This window comes from Fulvia fulva, chromosome 4 (genome assembly GCF_020509005.1).
Source record: "Fulvia fulva chromosome 4, complete sequence".
NCBI lineage: Eukaryota > Fungi > Ascomycota > Dothideomycetes > Mycosphaerellales > Mycosphaerellaceae > Fulvia > Fulvia fulva.
In genome coordinates this window covers 1,353,562-1,377,045 of record NC_063015.1, presented here as the reverse complement: position 1 = coordinate 1,377,045, position 23,484 = coordinate 1,353,562, and the positions used below count along the sequence as shown (strand labels likewise).

The 23,484-nt window shown below is 54.3% G+C and overlaps 9 protein-coding genes across 9 annotated transcripts; 5 read left to right on the top strand and 4 right to left on the bottom strand.

Annotated features, from left to right (window-relative positions):
- Positions 1–562: 562 nt before the first annotated feature.
- On the bottom strand, positions 563–2,731 carry CLAFUR5_04246 (Nucleoporin NSP1; the record flags this gene model as incomplete). Its single annotated transcript, XM_047903394.1, has 1 exon — positions 563–2,731. The coding sequence occupies one exon, from the start codon at positions 2,729–2,731 to the stop codon at positions 563–565; it is 2,169 nt and encodes a 722-aa protein (XP_047761145.1).
- Positions 2,732–3,088: 357 nt separating this feature from the next.
- CLAFUR5_04245 (CTP-dependent diacylglycerol kinase 1) lies at positions 3,089–4,327 on the bottom strand (the record flags this gene model as incomplete). The annotated part of the gene is made up of 1 exon (XM_047903393.1): positions 3,089–4,327. The coding sequence occupies one exon, from the start codon at positions 4,325–4,327 to the stop codon at positions 3,089–3,091; it is 1,239 nt and encodes a 412-aa protein (XP_047761123.1).
- A 693-nt stretch (positions 4,328–5,020) lies between these two features.
- Positions 5,021–6,408, top strand: CLAFUR5_04244 (Histidinol-phosphate aminotransferase; the record flags this gene model as incomplete). Its single annotated transcript, XM_047903392.1, has 3 exons — positions 5,021–5,091; positions 5,147–5,299; positions 5,355–6,408. The coding sequence occupies 3 exons, from the start codon at positions 5,021–5,023 to the stop codon at positions 6,406–6,408; spliced, it is 1,278 nt and encodes a 425-aa protein (XP_047761144.1).
- A 68-nt stretch (positions 6,409–6,476) lies between these two features.
- CLAFUR5_04243 (uncharacterized protein) lies at positions 6,477–7,448 on the bottom strand (the record flags this gene model as incomplete). The annotated part of the gene is made up of 1 exon (XM_047903391.1): positions 6,477–7,448. The coding sequence occupies one exon, from the start codon at positions 7,446–7,448 to the stop codon at positions 6,477–6,479; it is 972 nt and encodes a 323-aa protein (XP_047761122.1).
- Positions 7,449–7,792: 344 nt separating this feature from the next.
- Positions 7,793–10,954, bottom strand: CLAFUR5_04242 (uncharacterized protein; the record flags this gene model as incomplete). Its single annotated transcript, XM_047903390.1, has 3 exons — positions 7,793–10,414; positions 10,466–10,693; positions 10,820–10,954. 3 exons carry the CDS (start codon positions 10,952–10,954, stop codon positions 7,793–7,795), a joined length of 2,985 nt encoding a protein of 994 aa, XP_047761121.1.
- A 2,634-nt stretch (positions 10,955–13,588) lies between these two features.
- On the top strand, positions 13,589–14,675 carry CLAFUR5_04241 (uncharacterized protein; the record flags this gene model as incomplete). The annotated part of the gene is made up of 2 exons (XM_047903389.1): positions 13,589–14,564; positions 14,626–14,675. 2 exons carry the CDS (start codon positions 13,589–13,591, stop codon positions 14,673–14,675), a joined length of 1,026 nt encoding a protein of 341 aa, XP_047760535.1.
- Positions 14,676–16,489: 1,814 nt separating this feature from the next.
- CLAFUR5_04240 (uncharacterized protein) lies at positions 16,490–16,933 on the top strand (the record flags this gene model as incomplete). The annotated part of the gene is made up of 1 exon (XM_047903388.1): positions 16,490–16,933. The coding sequence occupies one exon, from the start codon at positions 16,490–16,492 to the stop codon at positions 16,931–16,933; it is 444 nt and encodes a 147-aa protein (XP_047761119.1).
- A 705-nt stretch (positions 16,934–17,638) lies between these two features.
- On the top strand, positions 17,639–17,898 carry CLAFUR5_20032 (uncharacterized protein; the record flags this gene model as incomplete). The annotated part of the gene is made up of 2 exons (XM_059462888.1): positions 17,639–17,690; positions 17,741–17,898. The coding sequence occupies 2 exons, from the start codon at positions 17,639–17,641 to the stop codon at positions 17,896–17,898; spliced, it is 210 nt and encodes a 69-aa protein (XP_059318961.1).
- A 2,906-nt stretch (positions 17,899–20,804) lies between these two features.
- CLAFUR5_04239 (uncharacterized protein) lies at positions 20,805–21,837 on the top strand (the record flags this gene model as incomplete). Its single annotated transcript, XM_047903387.1, has 3 exons — positions 20,805–20,855; positions 21,152–21,242; positions 21,530–21,837. 3 exons carry the CDS (start codon positions 20,805–20,807, stop codon positions 21,835–21,837), a joined length of 450 nt encoding a protein of 149 aa, XP_047760169.1.
- Between the last annotated feature and the right edge of the window lie 1,647 nt (positions 21,838–23,484).

Sequence of the window (23,484 nt, the reverse complement as noted above, 5' to 3'; positions counted from 1 at the left end):
AGCTGGTGCAGTTGTGGCTCGAGCTGGATGTTGGAGAATGGTCGGTTGAGCGGGTTGGACGGGTCGATATTGCAGGGTAGGATGAACGACGACCTGAGGGGGAGGGTACACGTAATAAGGCGCAGCTTGAATCGGATAACCAGGCTGAGGCGGTATGTATTGTCCAGGCATCGTGTGTAGGTAGCTCTCCCAGGTATTTATATATTCTTGCTGCAATGTGATGTAGGTAGACCGCGCTTCGGAAGCTAATGTGGAGCTGCACAGCAAGCCAGGAGCTGAAAGCTCAAATCCTTCGCGCGGACTGGTCAGGTAGCTACTGCTGTGCCTTACCAAGGATGGGATCGAGCAAGGACGCCTGACCGCGATCGTGGAACAGAATCTGGGAAACAAGGTTAAAAAGGCAACTGCGCCTCAATCATGCTTGGCAGCATCAGTATCATTCATGTCTCGCATCTATGGTACATACTCTGATCCTTCAAGGCAGTCGCTTTCCTGGCGATCTGCTTCATAACGCCTGCTGAGTCCCAAATGCAATGCCATCGTTAATACCGTCAAGGTGCGACTACTGACGCCCAAGATACGATCGTCCAAAGTCGTTGACCCAGTTGGACCCATTGAGTCCATTGACATTCAAGTTCCGTGCATCTCTCTGCGCCAAAGACACCTTCTCCTGTAGTGCTTGTGCGCCGGTTCCAATCGTCTGTAGTTGCGCAAGATGGCGATTGAGAATGCTCACAATCTGCCTGAGCGGATCGTCGTTACCACCTTCGTCGCTGGTCTTCTTGTTGGAGGACAGCTTGTTGCTGGTGACGTTGATCTCCTCGACCATGTCTGAAAGAGAATGATTGAGCTCCGTGAGTCGCAATGAGCAGTTCTCGGCGGTCTTGTATGTCCTCTCGCGCTCAGCATCCACCCCACTGATGCCATCTTCGCTGACGCCAGTCTGGCTCATCATCTGGTCGACATCCGCTTCGTACTTGTCGAGCAGATGCTCAATGTCCGACTGATTGTGCTCGACATTGGTAAGCTGGCGCTCGACTTCACTGCAGTCTCGTTCCGCCTGGAAGCAACGTCCATACAGAGTACTGATCTTGCTGCTGTTCTCCACAAGCTGGCGATCCCAGGCGCCGACGCGTTTAGCCAAGTTCTGAAATGTCTTCTGGTGTGCTGTGAGTGAGGAAGACCACATTGTCAAGATTTCGTCCAGTGACTTGTGTGCGAGACGTGAGCCACCCGACGGTGCTGCGCCCGCGGTGGCTGCCACGCCAGTCCCACCTCCACCGAGTCCGGAGCTGGCTTGTGTGCCCTTGTTGGCTTCACCAGAGGTGGCCCCAGAGGCTGAAGTTCCTCCAAGGGCACCACCAAACAGATTAGTCGTGCCGGGGGCTGTAGTTGTCGCAGTCGGTGGCTTGCTCGTTGGGGTGCCGAATAATCCAGTCGTGGGTGCAGCACTGGTGGAAGCGGTAGGTGCCTGCGACGTCTGCCCTGTGCTTCCTGCGGCGCCGCCGCCCAGGCTGGTACTAGAGAACAGTGACGGCTTGGGTGGGTTTTCTGTGGTGCTTGATCCAGTGGCTGGCGGTTGGCCACCAAGTGCGGCACCAAATAAATTGCTGGTCTTTGGCTGCTCCGACGGTGCTTGTGGTGTTTCGGGCTTCTTTCCCAGATTGGCGAACATGCTTGAAGTGGATGTGGTCGCAGCTGGCGCTGCCGAGCTACTGGCCGCAGTACTGGAGGCGTTGCCAAAGAGGCCTGAGGTGGCGGTAGTAGCGGCTGGTGCTCCTGAACTGCTGGCTGTGTTGTTGTTCCCAAGGTTGGCGAAGAGGCTGGGGGCACTGGCAGGTTGTTGCTGGGAGGAGCCAGTTTGCTGTCCAGCAGGCTGAGCAGATGCTGATCCAAAGAGGCCGCCAGTCGTCTTCGCACCACCAAGACCGCCAAGATTCAGGCCGTTGGTCGGTGTTGCCGTGGTCTGAGCTCCAAACGAATTCGTCGGGTTCTTGTTCTCCCCGCCAGACGCAGCAGGTGCTGGTGTCGTGCCAGTCTTTGCTCCAAACAGGCTTGGTTGGGGTGTGTTCGTCTGCCCGCCGAATAGCCCGCCTTGTGTCGTTGCAGGCGTTGCAGGTGTTGCAGCTGGCGCAGCAGATGCGCCGAACAGGCTTGGACCTGCGCTCGCTCCAGAAGTGGCAGTCGGGTTACTGCCGAAAAGACCACCACCGCCGCTCGAAGCAGGTTGTGAGGTGCCGATTGGACTCGGCTGTTGTGCAGCAGTTCCGTCCTGCTTCGCTCCGAAAAGTCCTCCGCCGCCTGTGGATGCGCCGCCAAATAGAGGCTTAGCCGCAGTAGTTGGATCTGGCTTGTTTGCGAACAATCCACCATTGGCACCAGGCGGACCGCCCGAGCCGAAGATGTTGCCTGTTTGTTTAGGCTCTCCAGCTGGTGTTGTAGATGCGCCAAAGCTTCCTCCCGTTGCTCCACCAAAAAGACCACCAGGTTTGTTGCCTTGAGGCGTGCTCGATCCAGCGTTCGCATTACTGCCGAATAGTGAAGGTGCGGTGTTTGTGGGTGTGTTCGCTCCGCCGAAAGACAGTCCTGGAGCTGCGGTGGATGGTGTTGTGTTGGTCTGAGCTCCGCCAAACAGAGATCCTCCTCCTGTAGTGCCTGTCCCGCCAAACAATGATCCTCCACCACCTGTGTTCCCAAAGGAGAACTTCGGGGGCTCCTTCTTGTCGGCCATTGTCGCGACTCGGGATGTGGTCTCGTCGCGGGTGTGATGGTGGTTTGGAGGGAGGTGGATGTGTTGATGGCTTGTGTTTCTGGAAATGCAAGCTTGTCGCGCTTGACACGCGAGGCAGGAGCGGAGAACGGTCCGGAACCTTAAATGCGACATGAAAGAAGTCGCGACGCAACAAGTTCCTGCTTACCAAAGTGAATGTTGACGTGAACGCGGGAGCAACTCAGTGATACTGTGATTGTCGTTCTTCCATCGATGCGCGCACGTAATTAGACTGTTCTACCTATGGAGCATGAGATATGAAAGGTCATCGTTGAAGAGTTGAACAGTATCTGCAATACGAAGCTCTAATCATTAACATCAACTGCCACCAAAGGCCCATAAGAAAGCTCCCAGGCCAATTCCACATAAGATAGGTATCGTCAAGTTGTCATCCAGTCCCCAAAGATCAATCGCTTCACTGGCGCTTGCCACAAATCCAGATGCCAAAGACACCACGCCCAGCGCAGTACTTCCGCTTATGCTTGCTTGTTCCTCCGACAAGCCAAAAGAGTCTCGTAGGTACAAAGGCAGCGTCAGCGTCCCATCAAACGCAAAGCTGTTGATTCCGGTGTTCACCGCTTTTGGTGTGTTCGGCGCGACCAAGCCCCAGAACAACACAGCACTCCCAACGCCGAATGTGAACGCCGCCAGCGACCCAGCCAAGCTCTTTCCTCTCCTGATCCGTGGTGTGTATTTCCCCCATAGTCTTCCAAACGTGCTTGCGGCTGTGTCGCACCACGACAGAAGCAATACGCTCACCACGGCCACGTCCTTCTTGCAAAAGTACATAGCTGCCCACAGTCCGGCCACGTAGCTGATAACCCCGTTGAACTGATCGTGCGCTTCGCTCTCTCGCATGAAGGGCCCAAGTACTCGTATGTAGAACCGGTTGAACTCTGGCCAGCGGAACCGTATCAGGTCGGCTGATAAGATGGGTATCAGGATTCCCAGTAGCATAGGATGTATCTGATCTTTCTGCGCTCCTGCAGAGTACAGCCATAAAGTCACAAAGCCGATGCTGACATGCAGTACTTTTCGCGGTACTTCGTGCTTGTGTACGAATGCGCGCCATTCTCGGTGTATAGGAATCAAGCCTAGCGGACTAGGACTGCGGCTGAGATTGCGCCAATACGCTGAGCCGAAGCCTTTGGGATATGCATCTGCAGGCGACAAGAAGCCGTTCGCGTCGCCGCCCTTCGGTGCACCGTTCGTGACTTTCAGCTCGTCCGTCTTCCTCCTCATTGGCTTCGCGGCGTTATCGGTCTTTGTGGTATTTGTCTTCGCACTCGACGAGACGTCTCCATTCATCGTCATCCTCAGATCTCGTGTTGTCCGTCGTCCGAGATGTGGACTTCGACTCCTGCTTCTTGCTCGTGCCAGATCTGGATCTTCTTCGTGATCGCCTACATGCTCCTGTATCGGATCTACCGAGCTCTTCCGTTGTGCCTTTGATCGAGTGGTAGGTGCGAAATAGCCATCTTTCCCGCTCTGCTCGGATGGCGTAGGTGAGGGTGAAATGACGCGAGGAGTGTTCGGAACTTGCTGGTATTGTGACATATTTCGTCGCGTGTCTTGTGCGCCGGAGCGCGGCGGTCGGAGCTGACGGAAGCTCTGAACAGTGGAGATGGTCGCCGCGATGGGGCTAGTCGATGGTGATGGTGTGGCTCGGGATATTGTATGGCCAGCAGGGTTGGTTGATGTTGTGTTGAACAGCATGTATACTTCCCAAAGGTCGTTAGGTGTGGCTGTGGCTGCTAGAAACAAGAGATACTGTTGACGATCGCGTCGATGACATAGTTCTACTAGTCATCTCCTTTCTTTCGTGGCAGATCGTGTTTATCGTTCATCTCATAACATGAGTAGACTGCACGTCGCAATGATGGACTGCATGTCAAGCGCGACTTCCCTACGTTCACTCACACACAGTACACTGTCAGGCTACCCATGCGCCTGACGAAATGCCTGCCAGGTGTCTCAAAATCGCAATCACATGCAAACCCTAAAATCAAGATCGGACGACATCGGCCCGGGGCGCCCCCCTGCAAATTACTGAGGCCGTGCCCTAGCTCCATCAATGATAGCAGAACGATGAGTCGAACACAACATCAGCAGTCATCCATATCGATAGTTTTATAACGATTCCGCCCGCTTGCACGAGCATTGCCATTGGAGTCTTAAATAATACTCTTGCACGATCGTTCCTTCCACGATATCGAGACCTGATCGGCAATCTCGACCGAGAACTCCACAATGCCTTTCGACATCAACAAATGTGCACGACCCAACATCCTCGCTCTTGAGCCATACCGATGTGCAAGAGAGTATGCAATGCATTCCACTTGATGGACTCGAACGAAATAACTGATCGCGATATAGCGACTACAAGGACGATGGCACCAACATTCTGCTTGACGCCAACGAGAATGCATACGGTCCAGGACTTGCATTGAGCGAAGATGGCAAACTTGCCAATGGCCATGCATCAAACATCGAGATCGATCTTCTGGGTCTCAATCGTTATCCTGATCCGTACGTGCAAAGCCAGCAATGAGTCATGAACCACCAAAACTGATCGTCTACGCAGCCACCAGCACGAACTGAAGAAGATGCTATGCAACCTACGAAATACCCACGCTCACACCAAGAAGGATATGACTCCCGAAAACCTGTTCGTTGGCGTCGGCAGCGACGAAGCCATTGACGCTCTTCTGCGAGCTTTCTGCGCTCCTGGCAAAGACAAGATCCTGACATGCCCCCCAACATATGGGATGTACTCGGTCTCAGCCCACGTAAACGACGTCGGCATCGTCAAGGTTCCGCTGGATGTCGACAATGGCTTCCGAGCACAGCCCGACAAGATCAATGAAGCCCTCGCAGCAGACCCATCGATCAAGATGGTCTATCTTTGCAGTCCGGGCAATCCCACTGGTAGTCTGGTCAGGAAAGAAGACGTCCAAGCAGTCCTAGAGCACCCAACCTGGAACGGCCTCGTAGTGCTGGACGAAGCCTACATCGATTTCGCTCCCGAAGGCTCGTCACTAGCAGAATGGGTAGCGGAATGGCCAAATCTGGTCGTGATGCAAACACTCTCGAAAGCCTTCGGCCTTGCTGGCATCCGTCTTGGTGCAGCTTTCACAAGTCCCGAGGTGGCAAGGTTGCTGAACAGCTTGAAAGCCCCCTACAACATCTCGAATCCCACCTCCCAGCTTGCAATCCAAGCCTTGCAGCAACAGAACCTGCAAGTAATGCACAAGAACCGCGAGCAAATCATCCAGCAACGCGAACGACTGCTACAGGAAATGCCGAAGATCACCGGCGTGGGCAAGTTTCTCGGTGGCACGGCTAGCAACTTCTTGCTGCTGGAGATGGTTGACACGCAAGGAAAGCCGAGCAATGAGGTCGCACTGCAGGTCTACGAGAGGTTGGCAGAGAAGCGAGGGGTGGTGGTGCGATTTAGGGGTAAGGAGCCTGGCTGTCTGGGTTGTCTGCGAGCTACGGTCGGAACAGAGGCAGAAGTGACGCGCTTCTTGAAGGAGCTCAAGAGTGTTCTTGAAGATGTCCACGCTGGCCGGGTGAGCGCAGCCTCCAAGGTTCGTGAGGAGCAGAAGGAGAATGATGCCAATGGCATAATCGCATAGTATACAAAAATATCCATAGAGGCAACAGCCAATACAAATTTACAGCCCCACTTCCTCCCCTCCCACCCTCACTCAGCCCAATACGCATCAAGAACATCCTGCCTCACCTCCCACCCCCAATGATGACAAGTCTGATGCACAACCGGACTAACCTCCCCCACCTCCTCCTCCTCCCCATCATCAAACACACTCCGCACCCCCATCGCCTTATACCTCTTCAACAACATCCTCCTCCACCGCCCCTTGTCCCCCACACACTTCCTCCACCTCCCAACCTGCCTGGCATCATCCTCGCACCGCCTCCCCAGGTAGAACCGTGCATACCACTGAAACCACCCCCTCACATCGTGCTCGTGGCTGATCCACCCGGCGGCTTCCCATTCCTCGATGCTTTGGCCGCAGGGGACTTTGTATTTGTTTACGTCCGGGTCGTAATCCGGACTTGTTAAGAACCGCTCGACATTCAGACCGTCGATCCACTCTTTTGGCAATTCTTCCCAGTCTCCTTCAACGACAATTCCAAGTTTCCTAGATCGTAAAGGACGATAGTAAGACCCGCCAAAACACCCCTCCCGTAACATCTCCTCGGGACTCTTGTTCGGTGTGAAGTCTTCGTAATCTTCGAAGCGTAACGTGCCATCTTCATCTCGAGACGGCGGCGGAGCTGTCGATTTCCAGTTCGACCATCCAGCTTGAATCTCCTCGACGTTCTTCGCTGGCACGAGGGGTTCAGTTTCATCAGACTCGTCGACTTCATCCTTCGCTCGCTTGCCCTTTCCTTTCGCCTTTGACCTGACGCTTCGGGGCAGAGCGATGGGTTTGGCAATTTCGTCCTCGTTGTAGCTTTTGGCGATGGGTGCTGCGGCTATGCGTGCTGACGTCCGAGACGGTGGCATTGGTGAGACTTTTCTCTTTTTGGTTGGTGGTTTGCCATCTTTGTTACGGACTTCCCGACTGATGACGGGCTTGATATCGAGTTCAGCGAGAAGGGCCTGGTTCTTCTTGATCTTGGCCTGGCGGGAGAGTTCGTAGTCATTCATATTTAGGTATACTCGAAGATTGTAATGTTCATAGAGTGGCAAGTGAGTTCACGTGTGGGAGGACGCGAAGTGATGACGTAGCGTGATGTGGTCAGTGCATGAGATGGGAAACACATTCGTAGTGAAATCATTACAGCCTATGAGAGCCTAAAGAGCTATGGGAGACAGTAAAGTCACAGTCCAGCCATTACTCCGTACGCCCTTCCAAAGCCTTCCATGTCCGTATCGTTACCGTATCAGCGCCTCACGATGAGGAAGTGCTCAGCCGTGTCGTTTCTTTGTAGTACTTTCCAATCTTTTCCAGATGAATGTCATTCGTCCCTTTTCAGTCGGAGCGCATCTCTTTACTTCAAGACCACGGTTTCCTGGTCCGAAGCATCGAGGATGTCGTACTCCTCGTCAGTCAAGAAGCCGTCGTCCTCGCTGTCGTTGCCGTTGGCGCTGAGAACTTCAAGCTCCTCGTCGAGGTCAACGAAGTCGTCGTCAGCAGATGGCGACGAGATTGGAATCGAGATAGGCGCTGTAGCTGGGGTAGCCGAGCGCTCGACCTCGCCCTCCTCGTTCTCGACATAAGCGGCCTTGCCCTTGCTGGAGCTGCTGGTAGCAGACTCGTAGGTGCTGCTAGAAGGACTCTCCTTCTCGAGCTTGGGGAAGACCATCTGGCTGCCCTCGAGCTGCTCAGTCTTCTCCTCCTCATCAGCCTGCTTGGCGACCTGCTCGATGATGTTCTGCACCTTCTCGCTCTCCTCCATGCTCTTCTTCTCGGCAGCAGCCATCTTGAGCTGCTGGAAATCCTCAGTCATCTTCTCACGCTCCTCGCGGGTCTTGATGATGTTCGCCTTGATGTGCGCAACACGCTGCTTGAGTGCCTCGCGACGCTCCTTCTCGTTCGAAAACTCGGCAGATCGCTGGCCACAGTACGTATTGCCCTGAGCTTGGAGTTGATCACGCTGGGCGACCATCTGCTCACGGCGCTGCTTCTGTTGCTCGCGCATGGCGGCAAGACGAGCGGACAATCCCATGCTATCGTAAGCTGGTGGCTGCTCGGCTGGGATGTTCTGGGCCTGCTGGGCAGCCATTGCGTTGAAGCGAAGAGTCTGCTCACGGGCAGCTTGCTGCTGAACACGGAGCATCTGCATCTGCTGAATCCTCATGCGCTGCATAGCGATCTGCTGCTCCTGGAAGATGCTTGCAGATGGGCTTGGAGTCTTCTGCTCCGCCTTCTTGACCTCGATGTCACACCACAGACGATGACCGAATGGCGTGCCATCGGCAGCCTTGAGGCGCCAATAGCTGATGCTCTTGCCTTCGCGGACAGGAGCCTTGAGGACGACCTTGAAAGCGACCTCTTCGCCAATCTGAACGTCGCGGCCAACCACATTGCTCTCTGTAGCATCAGCGATGGCAGTGACTGAAGCTGGGTGGCTATTGTCGACGTTGAGCATGTTGTCGCCACCGACGTAGCGTACACTGCAGCCAGCAGGCCACACATATGGGCCTGGGTTCTTGAGTGTCCAGATCTGGGTGAAGCGAGCCTCGGGGTCGACAGCCATGCCGTCTGGAATGCTGTCACGCACAAAGTGTGCGTTGAGCAAAGTCGAAGGTACAGCGGCAGGCTCTGGAACGAGTCCCTTCTGCTCGAATGTCTTGACTGGGATGGAGATCGGCATCGTCTCCTTCTTGACCTCTGTTGGCTGGAAGTCGGCGACAGTCTGCACCTGAGTAGCAGCATTGGCTTGTGGGATGGGTGATGTCTCAGTGCCGGTGCTCGACACTGGAGAAGCGCGACGGTCACCCATAACACGGACATTGCCGCGAAGATCCTCATTCTCGGTCGACACGTTCACGTTGCGAACAGGAGTCTTGAGCTTGATGAGAGGATGAGTGCGGTTGTGGTGGTTGCCTGGAAGAGCCTCGCAGCCAGCGCAGAAGTCAGTGTCGTGGCAGATAGTGCACTTGTAGCGCACGCCAGCGATGTAGGACTGATCAGACTTGCCGCTGCACAGCGGGCCATCACAGTAGATGCCAAAGTGGCGAACAGCAGACTGGCCTTGGTCGGCGATTGGCTCGTATAGAGCAGCAAAGCGGTGGCGGGGGTGACTGTGGCGAGCGTCCTTAACACAGTCGCTGCAGTAGTCCCAGTCTGGGCAGTTCAAGCACTTGTGTCGAATGCCGTAGATCTTCTTGTCACAGCCATCGCAAATAGCGTTGTGGCGCACATTGCGACCAGGAGCGAGCTTAGTCTCAGCAGCGAGTGGAAGGATAGTCTCTGCTGTGGATGGCTCGAAGCCGTGTGCTGGGTGGTGACCGTGCTTGTCGGAGGTGTGGCACTTGATGCACAGGTCGAAGTCATCACAAGTGGTGCATGTGACGAACTCGCGCTCGGGCAGTACAATAACGCAGCTATTGCAGGTGCGAGTTGGGGTGCGTGTGTCCTCGGCGAGTGTCTTGGTCTCCTCTGTGAAGGCACCCGGGATGTCCTTCTCGACAGGCTCCTGCTTGATGAAGGCTGGAACGATGTTCACCTTGCGAGGCTGAACTCTCTCTGTGGTGCTGCTAATCACTTTGCCGTTCTGGATGTAGCGCTTCACGAGCCAGTGACCCTCGCCTGGGCACAGCTTGCCGCCAGAGACACACTCCTCACAGAGGTCGTAATCACCACCATCGCAGATGCTGCAGTGGAAATGCTCATTGGCCATGGCCTTGTCACACTCATTGCAGTACACGGACCAGGCGTGTGGATGGACGGCTGAGAGAGCTGAGGGCTCACGCGGGCGGAAGGCCAGGGATTGCTGTGATGGCAGAGCGAGGCCATTCAAGATGCTTGATCGGTCGGCCGTAAATGGGCGTGGTACTGGTGCCTCGTCATTCACCAGCGTTTGCTGCGAAGCACGGGCTTCCTTGAATTGGAAGATGCCACTGCCAATGGAGCGCTGGTCGAGTGCTGTAGAGTCACGAATGGGGTTCTGGAAGAAGAGTGAGCCACCACACTGTGTACCAGGTATATGATCACGTACCATCTCTGGCATCTTTGGCATGAGCGTCTCCTCCTCTTCCACGACCGGGATGCTGACGGGCGAGACTGTGGCCTTCAGACGCAGCTTCAGCTTGGCCTTTGCAGCACGGATGAGGGTCTTGAAGACCTGTGGATTGCTTTCGTCGAGGGTGATGTAGCCGCCGGCGGAGTCGGAGTAGCGCTCGAGGAGGACGGTCTGTTCGGGCTTGATATCGAGAACTGAGCGGAGCTGTAGTATAAAAAGTCAGTGATGAATCGAAGATGGACCGCGAGACGTGTTTGTTGCCTCTTGCGCGATAAGGGTTGTGTGAGTCTCAGGCAGCCAGGCAACGAGGGTCGCGTAAGCTTCACATACCTTCCTGGGCAGGGTGTGGGCGCCGAGGTCACGCAGCGGCAGCTTCAGTTTCTTGAGCTGGTCGTTGACGGAGATCTTGATGGTGATGAGCGTGTCTGGCGATGGGCTGCCACCCGTAGTGTGTGGTGCCGCCATGGTGTGTGAGCTGTGCAGATGTGTGAGGTTGTGTCGGCTGTTGGTCTGGCGGTGGACGCTGACGATGACGTGCTGGCAGCTGCTGTCGGCGGCTATCGCGGCGGGGCTGATCGCGGCCGGCGGTGGAGGGATGCGGTCGGGTGTGTTCCGGTCGGAGGTGATGGGGATGGTGTGTTGGTGATGGAGGAGGTGGTGTGGTGGAGAGAGGTGTGAGGTTGCAAGAGCAAGTTCACACTGGTCGAGCAGGCTGCAGGACAGGGCGCAGGGCAGCTGATGAGGCGGTCGAGCTCTGGGGAAGCGGACCCGTCCGTGCAGCACACGCGCGATAAGGGCAACGTCTCGTGACACGACACCTGCTCCTCTTCTTCACCACTGGACAACTGTCAGCGCTTGTGTGGCGGGGAAGCCGCGAGCACCGGCGTGAACAGCTTACACGAGAAGTACACGCACACCGGTCTGCCTGCTTGTGAGCCTGACAGCCTGAGAGTGCTCACAATCTTAGTGGAAGCTCGCGTTCTTTGTTCACCGGTCGGTTCAGGAGCCTATCGCGTCAAAGCAACATCTTCACTGGAGTCTTCAATCACACGTAGATGCACCATAGGATGGACTTATTACTTGTAGCCCTTATATGTCGGAGCTCGAAGTCTGCCACCGTGCCACGACTGCCACGACTGCCATGAGATGGTCTTACGGCTTGCGGCCAAGATGCTCGTGACGATGCGAAGGCCAAGCCCCTCGTCCCGTGGCGACGGCGGTACGGCGACATCACCTGAAGGCTACGGAGTTGCGCCACTTGACTGAAGCGTAGCCACTTCGCAGCAGCTGTCGAGCAGCTCGAGCACTGAGTGATGGAGTATAGTCACTGCCTGAAGTACCGGCGACTACATGGGTTGTTTGGCATGCCAACTGCTGCAACACGTTGCGAGCACATCTGCTGATGAGCACGATGAGGCCATGCGATACCAGTCGCGCTCTTCGAGTCTAACGCCTGCTCTATTTGCACATGTCAGAGACAAGTGCCAGCTCCAGACTTGCCAGACCATGAGGCAGTACGACACTTTTGTTGATGGAACCAACCAGTACTTTGAGATTGTCCTCACGACACGCCGTCGTCTCAGACAGACTTCATAGCAAACATGAGACCATTGCGACGATTTATGAAGCTATGATATCAAAGGATGTCCATGAAAATCTGCAAACCTTCTGCTCGCTCCTATTTCTTTCTGAGCGCAGCAGCCATGCGGAGCGCATTACGACGACCACCGCCTCCAATGGCTCCTGATCCTGTACATAACGAGAACTCAGACGAGAAGTGCAGGGTCAACAAGCAGCACAGGTACAATCACCGCTTGACAGCAACAACCGACATTGAACGTGGAGAATGAATCTATGCTGAACCACCTCTCATGAGCATTGATGTTTCGGTACACAATGTTTTCAACCCTACCACGTTTTACAACATCAGCAACGACCAGAGCGAAGTTGCAGCTCTGCTGCGAGAGTACGAGAACATACGTGATGCGAAAGTCAAGGAGAAGATAACGAACCTGTGGCACACGTCAGACGATGGCGAGAATACTCGCGATGTTTTGATCTCAGTAGCCGCTCGCAACGCTTTCGATTATGAGGAATATCGCGACCACCAAAGCTGGAATGTGTTGCGCATCTACGAACGGTTCTCTCGCATCAATCATTCGTGCCGTCCAACGCTGTTGTGGACTGGAACTCTGCCTTAGGCATGGGCACTCTGCATGCTTTGGTTCCGATACAGAGACTACAGTAGATCACGATCGACTACATACAAGCTCCCAAGTACTGTCTACAGAACGAGGACGCCTCACGGGGATGGCGAGAGTATCTCCAAAAGCACTACGAATTCATGTGCAGATGTCGGTCATGTACCGACGCTCGAGCCGCTAAAGGCACGGAAATTGTAAACAGGCGTGCGACACGACAGGCATGGGAGGCGCTTCAGCAGACTCAGAATGACCACGGCGAGAGCGACGAGCAAGCACGGTTGCGCAGGATACGGATCATCGTGAACGACTACCTTCCCGGGCTTGAGCAACTGCACTTGTATGATGAGAAAGTGGCCCTTGCTTACATTCAGCTGGCCGAACTCCATGAGAAGGGCTACGACATGGCCATCGAAAATCCTGCCACGGTCCATTGCCCCACGTGCCAAACAGATGGCTCACCTAAACATTACCTCAAAGATGCTTTGACAGCTCGACAGGAGGCTTTGGAAGTGCATACTCGATGTTGGGGGACGGACAACCCTCGCCTGCAAGATTACACCAGCCAGCCAAATGGTTCGGATTTCAGCATTGGCACAAAAGTACGCTCGCTGAACGCCTTTCAATACTTCGCCCTCGCAAGCTTCTACGGCTATCACGGCGGCGCCTTCCTGAACACCTACTCGGGTGCTACGTCGTGCCTGCCGCACATGCTCTGGATTGGACCTGGGCTTCTCCTGCTTGTACTAGTAAGCTACTTGCTGTTTCTTTGCCAGTACTGCTTTCCTGTTCATAGTTGTCGCTGAGAACTAGCCTTTGATGTATGTCTGCAATGCTCCTTTCACTTCCTTTCGAAGATGTTCTTCTTCCACCACTCAGTTTGCAGTGCATTGCAAACATGCTGACCCGCCCACCGTCTCGCGTGAACCTCTCAGCGGCAGACATCACAGACTTCGAACGACGATGGGCAGCAAGACGACCAGTCCGACCGAGTCGACCACCGCCAGCTAATGCCCGGCTTTCCGTTGGGGCTGCTCAATTGACAAAGCTAGGCTACGTCCCAGCGAGTGCCAACCTGGGCCGCAAGAGAGCTGAATCATGTTCATCACAAGCCACCATCTGCACCATCGCAGATGATGAGGCCATCCACAGCGGCGATGAGCATTCGCCAGATCCTTTACTGTCACCTACCAGGCCTTTGTCGGAAAGAGCTTCCATCCGGCTCGACCACGCGGTTGGACGTGACACCATCTCCATTGCGGACTCAATCGAGCCTACTTCACCTCGACGTCGGTCTCCTCAGAAGTTACCTGCGCACTTCACGATACATGAGGAAGACACACTTGACCAAGCAGAAACAGAGGCCAGACATTTGCGCAATCCTCAGATCTTCCGCATGGCTGTGGCTGACGACATCTGTGATCGACTAGCGACCTTTGCGCCAGAGCTCGTCCGCTCGACAGCTGAGGTGGCTGGCATTGCAGAACAGCAGCTAGACGCCGACACAGTGCTCAACCCATCACTAGATGCCGAAGCACCTGTCTTCGTACCCAGAGCAAGATTTGGAACGGTAGCCAATGACTTACCAGACGATAGCCACGGTGGCATTGGACACGATGGCGCGAACAGCAGCAGCACTCAAGCTCCACCCACGCATCTTCGGGTACAATCGTCTTTCGAGCGCAACTCGCAAAGGTCATCACAGCAGTCGGAACGAGACAATGCTTCTTCCAGCAGAACGGAAACCCTCCCTCCGGTGCGTCTGGTTCAGTCACGTCGAAGGAGCCGGACCCAAGACCAGAATGCTGCGATACAACGAACGGTCCCTGATCTGGATCGTTATCCTACCATGCCTCCGCTTCCTCATGTCGTCGGTATGCACGGTCGTCGAAGCAGCGCTGCTCATAGACGAGTGGTACCACCACAACGACGAAGCTCTCGTGCGCATCAAGTGGAGTACGAACGATCTCGGATGGCCCAAATAGCAACCGGCATGGCAGGGCCATCACGAAGAGCCGACATGCGAGCACCTTATCAAGACAGGCTTCGCGCTGTATCGCCAGCTCCTTCTTCGAGCAGTCGATCAACCCCAAACCTACTCCTGCGAGGCCCACCAGCACCCGCTGTGTATCCACGCAGCAGCTCCTTTTCATCGAACAGAGCGGTCGTTCTGCAAGAGACGCGACTGTTCAGCGTGTATGCAGGAGACTCAAGCGACTTGTTGTCAAGCCAAGCTTTCGAGGATAACTATCTCAATCGAGACTCTCCACTCGAAGAGCTTGCGAAGCAGGTGAACCATCTTGCGGCACGTCAGAGCCAACGATCCGTTGGTCGATCGCTTGAACGACCTCCTGGTACGCAGCGGCCTTCTTTACTCAACGGTGTTCCCTTCAGGCTCGACTCTCCTGAGCGCTCCAGCAACAGACCACCAATTATCAGATCACCGCCGCCTCAAAGTAGGGCGCCTTGCCCCGGCCACGCAGAGAGCCGTGGTGCTGTACAACAAGCGATCGAGAAGTATCAAAGAGCACACGAGGCTCTTGCCATGCAGACTGTGTCTCCTCGACAGACATCAGCCGAACCTGTAATGGCTCCCGTCCATCGATCGCAAACACAAAGCAGCTTGAGCTCAGCCTTCGAGGACCCAGTGGCCTTCGCCTTAGCACTCCCGCCAGACACAGTCCCCCTCTCACCAGCTTCAACACCACTCCCGTCATCACCACGTTCACCAAGCCCCGTCTACAGCTCAAACTCCACCCACATACCCAGCACCCCACCGATACACTCTCCAGCAGCTAGCCCACGCCACAGCACCGCCAGCCGCTCCTCCATCGCCAGAATGCCCCAAAGCCTCGACGCAGCCGTCAGCCCTCGAGTCATAATCTACAACGACGACAAATCCCCCTCAACACAACCCCAAACTCCCGCAGACATCACGCGCTCCGGCCGCCGTTTTCGTCCACGTTCCGACATGGGCTCCATGCACCATCACACTCCCATGACTACACTCGCAGAGACGCCTTCCCATGCAGCGATGGAGCGGAATCTGCATCGAAACACTTACCCGACAGCGACGCCGTCAAATCATGAGGTGGGGCAAGATTATGGGAGTGGGATGACGCCGGCACGTCAGCAGATTTCGATGTCGACGTCAGCACAGTCTGCGCAGAGGGCGGGGAGAAGGAGGGATCGCAGTGAGAATGAGGCTGAGGCGCATTTGGCGAATGTGGAGGGATTGGAGCAGGATAGGAGAGTTTGGATTGGGAGGCAGGAAGATGGGGGTTTGGATGTTACTCCGCCGAGAGAGGGGAGGTGGGAGAGGTATTTGTCTTGAGTAGAGTAAGAGATGCTTGGAGGCTTGGAGGCTTGGAAGCTTGGAAGCTTGAGATGAGCTCAGATGTTGGTGTAATGGCGGCATGGAGTTGGATGCAGGAGTATGATGCTGTCATGGAGGGGCGTAGGAATGGGATATATTGATAGGTTGAGTGCAGACATACAATGTATTGGCATCATAGGCTGTGAAAGTAATGTCACATGCGCTGTGCAGGGATCCTCCAAGCCCAACCTTCTCCTTCGTTTGCTCTTCCGGTCCATCCTGCGTGCTCGGCTCGTCGGAAAGGACTGATCTTGGCGGAAAGCCTATCTGGGTGCGCCGGGCTATGCATTACATCAGTCCGAGACTGATCGACAAACGATCTACAAGGCGCAGCATCCACAGCGAACATCACAGATATAGCATCTGTCTAACAACAACCATAACATCAAAATCTGCCAGCCACCTCAACGCTACAAACCTAACATGTTCGGCTTCTCCAGCTCCAGCAACAGCAAAAGACCTAAACTCAACGGTCCCGACATAGCAAGCATGACCTCTCCCGGACCCAAGTACAAAGACCTCCGCGGATACAACGCGCCCATCCAACCTGCCCCTGCTGCCCAGCCCCATCCATCAACTGTAACGTACAACCCGAACGCTTCGACGCCTGAAACACGGGCAGCAGCAGGTCTCAAGTGGGGTGTTACGCCGAAAGATGATCCGCCACCGTACTCGCCACCTGAAAGTTCTTATTCGGAAGAGGAACAGGCTGAGAGGGAGAGGTTAAGGAAGAAGGGTATCAATCCTGATCTGAAGGCGGAGATGGATGAGGTGATTTATGGCAAGGGCGAGGATGGGAAGAAGAAGAAGTCGGGGTTTTGGACGAAGGTTGCGGGGACGAGTATGGGTGGTGGGTGGATCAAGTAGAGGGTGTTTGGTGTGGTGGGACTCTGAGGAGGCAATATGGAATGTGCGGAAGAATGGGAGGAAAGAGAAGACGAGCGGCTTGCGCTGGGATCTTAGGGAGTGCACATGGGTGTTCGATGGATCGACCGAATATGTGCTTTGGGGAATGAGAGGGCCGCTGGGTCGCGAGAGCGTCTGTAAGTAGGACTGAGACTGAACTGACAGTAAGAACGGTGGCCAGGCAGGACGATTCACGGAAAGGCAAAGGATGAGGGAAGGGTCGGAGTATGATTGCTTGCTGTAGCGGACAAAGAGTGAGGTACGGATAGTTCGACGAAGACTAGTTGGAGCGCCTTAAGTGTAGAGAACCTGGAAGATTGATTGGTGGCAAACTGATGTCGCAAAGCAGGAAGCCTGGACCGCGAGACGCGATTTTGTACATTGCTATGAACAGGCGAAAGCCGATTAGATGCCCTTCTCGAGCCGGCAACGAGTGCAATCAGCCATTGCGTTGCTTGGAGGTTGTTCCGGTATCAAGAGTTCCCTCACATCAGACTCCTTGACAGGTGTCACCTCACCGACGAAAATTTATGGAGTTGGTCTGATCGATCGGCATATCTACCCTTCCATACTGGCGAGCAAAGCATGCGCTTCGTGCGGTGCTGACGGTGCTTCGAAGGCATGGATAACATTCGGGGGATGGTATGATGCTCCTTGACTCACAGGATGTGGCGACTGGTGAGGAGGTTATTCGTGGTGTATGTGATGGCCTTCAGTTGTTAGTGCGGCCCGGATCAACGGTGCAGGCTTGAGACTGACATTATGAAGGCTCGACTGATGGATGTGCCATAGTACTGAGGCCCATGGTAGCACTATCGACTGCACAGAAGAAGGATTATTTCGCTCTGTCGCACTGCATCTGGTGTGCTCGAACAATCTGTGGAAGACTTGGCTCAAGACATAAAAGCCAGGCCGGACGACGCTAAATTAGGCGAACATAAAGTCGCGCGTTATTGACAAGATCATACAACAACAACAACAAGCCTGCTGGACTGCCATCCCACACTGTAGACTAACATGTGGCTTCTGCTGAGCTGGTAGCAATCAAGGCACTACAAAGACAATCATGGACCTCACTGAGGGGCTCAATTGCACATGAAGATGGCACAGTCCTACACATGTAAAGCAGCAGCATCGGATGCACACTCTGTCACGCGTCTTAGCATTCTGCAAGGCACTATGCTTGTCTCTGGGAGAGCACGGGCACACTGCTCGATGCATAAGTATTTTTCCTCCCTTCCTCTGAACTTGCTTCCCTTTCTTCTTCCTGCCCGAACACGACATCTAACCCCAGCCTTGCTTTTCTGTAGTAAGTGCTGGACTAAATGCTCGTGGCTATTGAGCTGTGTGCTCTTTTCGCCTGCGGGAGACACACGCGAGGCAGCGAGTGTTCTCACTGGGTTGTCCCCATCCCCTTTGAGACCTCCCGTCCTCGTACAGCCCATTTTTCATCATGTACGCGCCTTTGGCGAGTCCTTGGAGAAGAACTACTTCCTTCCAACTACCCCATCTTCACCGTCATAGTTCTTTATCGTCGAGCTTCGGCTTCATCGAGTTGCTTCCAACAGATTCCGTCCAACTCTGACCTCAGAAAAATCTTGCGGCCTGGAGACTCATATCCATCACCATGCTAGCCCTCTGAACGATCTCACGCGCAACCTCATTGGCTCCTCGATCTTTCGACTCACTTCTACGTCACCCTAGCAACCCTTGTCGGCCTCAAGCTCTGGTCACAAGTCTGAGTAGCTTCCCCAACGGCGCGCCCGTTGTTTGATGTGAGCTCACTGTTACTTGCTTGCAATAGCCTATGTAAACAAGCCCATTGTGTCACCAGTCTCGGAGCTTTTGTAACTGCTGATGCCTGTTAAGTCGCATGCACAGACCAGTCACCGAAGCATAAGTAATTTCATGTTTCCGTTGTCAACCTGCTTTCCTTTCCTCATCATAGGCTGCTGCTGCTGCGCCTGCGCTATCACTGGACAACCGGGTGCCCAGTGATGGCGGCACAATGTCGTCTCAGCTTTGCTTCCAGGTTTGTGTACCCCATAGCTCTGCTGAACGGTATCGGTCCTCCTTCAGAGGATCGGGTACAAAGAGTGAATTTGGCCCGTGTTTCGAATAACGACAAGAGTATCTTCTCCAAATCGCGCTCTGGTCCATACCATACTGCGCATGGCTCTTGTCATACATCCCACTTTTCATCATGTATGGTGCCTTTGGCCTGTCCATGGAGAAGAGTCTCCTCCTTGAGTCTTCCTCCAATGCTTCTCTCGATCACGTTCCTCCATCGTCTCGTATCGCCTCTCAAGTCATCGTTCCTGCCATCTCACTCACAGGTAGCTCGCGCTGCTCCGACTATTGTTGTGCCTCGAAAGTGCTTCTTGATCCTGCACCATCTCCCTATGTGCTACATGTGCCATGATTCTCAAACCGCTTACCGTGGCACAAAATTGCATGTGGTCGATGATCGGTGTGGGTCGGGCTGCCAGGAGGAAGCAACGAAGCTGTAAGCTCAAAGTCCTTTGACTTCACAAACACCAACCACAAGAAATTTTCGTTACGGTCAACAATCTCGACATCTCACAGGGTCACTTTCTCTCAGCTGCAGCCGAGTTGCTGTTCGATACAGAAATTGGTACGTCAGTTGCACAGAAAACGCCGTTCAAGTTCGCGAAGCTGATGAAGCTTCCGCAGCCCGACCATTCATGGGACCCAGCAAGCACCACCCGCCATCCAAAGAAAGCAAAACCACCCATGACCGCGATGGCCGGTCTAGGGCCCGTTGACAACTCACACAGGTGGACAGGACCGATACGCACACCAAGAATGCAGACACGTTCAAACCAAAGCATCGCGACGGACCAACCTGCCTACTTGAAACGACCGAGCGCAAGCAGACAGCGCTGACGGCCAATGAGAACGGTGGCGGCGGCGTCGTTAAGTATCCGCCATCTTTCAACCCATCCACCGAGAACACCATGCCACTGACATCGATTTACTGGCATCGTCCTTACTTTCAAAACACCCGATAGCCCAACGCCTCCAGCAGGAGCATTCCGGCCATCACCTGTTTGCCACCTTCACGGACGATTTTGCACAAAGAGGAGGGGATTTAGGACGCGTCGGAAAATCGAGAGAGACGCAGAAAATAGAGTAAGTTATGACTCTGTCATTTTTCTTCACGTTCCACGATGAGCTACGCAGGCGCCCACTACCTGCATGAAACGCGCCTCTCTGCAGTGTTGGGACGGAGGGGCATTCGTCAACCTGTTCAGCGACGGAGGCAGGGCTGCCACTCCACTGATGAAGGTGATCGATTGAACTGAAGGGGATCTTGGACTTGCATTTGATCCATCCATAGCTCAGACAGATTCTTCGCTGACTAAAGAATATTCCAGATGCTCGCACCGCGCGCCTTCGAGCCCCTAAGAACGACACCTCCGCCAGCAAGCCCCTTCATCTTTCAGCGTGGCCGTAGCTCGACGGCGGCGACAACAATATGCCTTGCACAACGCGACACGCTCCGGTCCGTAAAGCGCCACCACAGACTCGGCGTTACCGAAGGTACGTCCACCACCGATCAACCCCCTTACGTCGATGATGAACACAATACTCGCGCCGCAGCGTATAAAGAGCTCCAGTATTGCCCGTCGCTCGGTCGTAGATCTCCCCAGATCACCACCTTGAAGGGCTGCTGCTAATGATAAAGCGATTGTCTGAGAGATTATTTGCACATGATCCCGTATACAGCTATAATGAAGGATCATGCTGACCAGTACATAACTTAGGAGTCGCCCCATCTCGATGGCTGGAGACCAAAAGACAATAACGAATGGCCGCTACACCGTACGGGACTGCTTGCTCGCAACTCGACGGGAAAAAGGTGAGTGCCGGAAAAGAACCAACTGCCACAATTCCAAGATGAGACCATGCCCTGTCGCACAACTGAGAGAACAGTATTGCCCGTTGCGAGGTTTTTGTTGTCACAAGTCTGGAAGCTCGTGTGCGACATCACGCAGTACCAGCAGAACTATTTTACCAGCTCACGAACGAGATCACAACAGTCAAAACCTCGAAGGGCTGCTGCAACGATTAATGGACCTTCACTCTGAGATCATCGAAGTTCGCAACGTTTCATGGATTTTGGAGTGGAGCGATGCTGACCAGACACATTCTCAGGAGCGCCCGCCACCATACCTTCACAGCCTTCACGCCAGCGGCAACGCAGCCGCTCCACGAAACGGTCACAACCTCTACAAGCGATCGAAAGGTACGTATCTACCATCCAGCCCTGCCACTGCAATGATGAAACAGCGCTTCGATGTGCATCCTGAGGAGCCGGTATTGCCCGTTGCGAGTAGTTGAGCCCCGTGCCGTTGAGCTGCACGAAGCACATCATATCGAATCAGAAGGGCCTATCGAACCATATCCTGGGAGATCATACCAGCGACGACTTTGAAGGGCTACCCCAACGATTACAGCGCTTGTCTGAGAAATGTCTTGGCATTCATCTGCTCTTTCAGCTTCTTCACTGGAGATTGACCAGTTACTGACCAGAAGCATACTCCAGGTATTGGCTGGATGCAACAGTCGAACTGGACCACGAGCAGATACTGCACCAGCTCCGCGAAGAACCCTTTCTGATTTCCGTACCGAGCAACGCATTCAACGAAACGAGACCGATTCTTACTGCCGGAAGCAGGCAACAGGCGAGAGAAAAGATGAAGAATATGAAAGTGGCCGTAGTGACGACGAACGTTAGAAGATGGAGAGACAGAAGTCTGCAGACTCAGAAGACCAGCACCTACGCATATGCACCAGCAGTTTCGCCTGCGCAAACCCAAGGAACAGCGCCAGCAGCGTAAGAGCAGAACATCGAGCGAGACAAGCCTTCGATTTCATGCCACTCGGGAGATGATGTGGGAAGGTGGTCGCAACTGTCGCAGGGCGCTGCCTTAGGCTTTCTGGGCCACTGAGATCTATGCTTGGCGTTCACATGCTTCACAAGGGCAATCAGCTAGATGACAAGAGCTGGCAGAACGCGCGGCAAGCTAGGAGAGAAGACAGAGCAGAACGAAGCACAGTTATACGTGGAAGGAAGCGCAATGATGGCCGAGAGTGCGAGAAAGGCGCCCCTTGTGTCGGGCTGGGGCTGGATGAGAAGGGTCAGATGATACAGCAAGAAGTGCTCACAGCTATTGAACAGTGTGCAGCTAGTATATCTCTTCCAGCTCGTACATCTGTTCCAGCATCAAGGCACAAACTTTTACGCCGGTAGACAACCTCGTAGAAGGTATCACAACGCTGATGTAGACTGCGAAAGACGAGGGCATGGATGCAAGCTACAGATTTCTTGCGCAGCTTCTCCGCAAGCTCGATGCCGATAAGCTACCTCAGCACGTTCAGAGGGAACCTCCTGTATTGAAGTATCTCTTCGAAAGATCGATTCAAGCAGTTTCTGTTCCCAGAACCGATTGGGATCGCCATACCTCAGTGTTGCGATTGCATTCTGGCCGCCTCGCCGCTGATACCAGTGACATGAACGCCACTAAGGCTTGCTCAGTAACACAGTCAGTAATGAGTGGAGATATGCCTACGTTCCCTGGCACCACGCTCCCCCGACCTCTCCGCCGCAAGCCCAGCTCCCACTCTTCCCTCCTTACGTCACCAGCCCCTAAAGCTCACGTATACAGTCCGCTAGCATAGATGCTTACTCACCCAAGAACACTTCGCCGGTGCACTCTTGGGTCAGAGCCTGCGATTCCAAGCTATGTCGACTAGTTGGTCTCAGAGGGTTCGATCAGAGCAATTGGCTAATTCGATCACCAGTCATTACTTTCCTTTCATAGCGTGTCAATCAATATCAGGTTCACGACACTCACAAACATATTTCCTGTGAGCTAGGGTTCAAATCCCTATGGTACATGAGTACTACTACCTTTTTGCACTTTTTGGGCTTCACGCCTCCTTTTTGTATTTCCGGGCTGTGGTGAGGTTGGGGTCGTTTGGTTGGTGGTGTATATCGTTTCCATGTAGAGGCTATATGTAGTAGATGCATCAGTATTATATTTATCCTTTTTGTTATCGTTGTGATTGTGCCATTGACTGCGTGAGATATGTTGCGGCTTGGTATGTTGAGTCTCAAGCCCGCTTTCCTTTTGCTCCGCCCTCACATTCGCTTTTGGATTCTCATCACCATTTTTCAGCAAGACACCATCACACGTTCTCAGATGCATCATGTGAGCACCTGCAATCGTTCTAGCCACGCTCACGACCACGACAGCTCGAAGGCTCAGCACTAGCAAACACTCTCTGCATCAGCAAACACCCAGCGCCCTGAGACGCGTCGATGGACGGCAAAGACACTACCGCGGCCATGATGCTCGCACCATGGAAGCCCAGCGTCACATCCTCTCATCGCGCCAGCGAGTATTAGACTGGTCCACGGAGCGGCTCACTTGTTGCCAACCAGTATTACGACTCCAACACCTCTTACGCCTCCTCGGTCGATG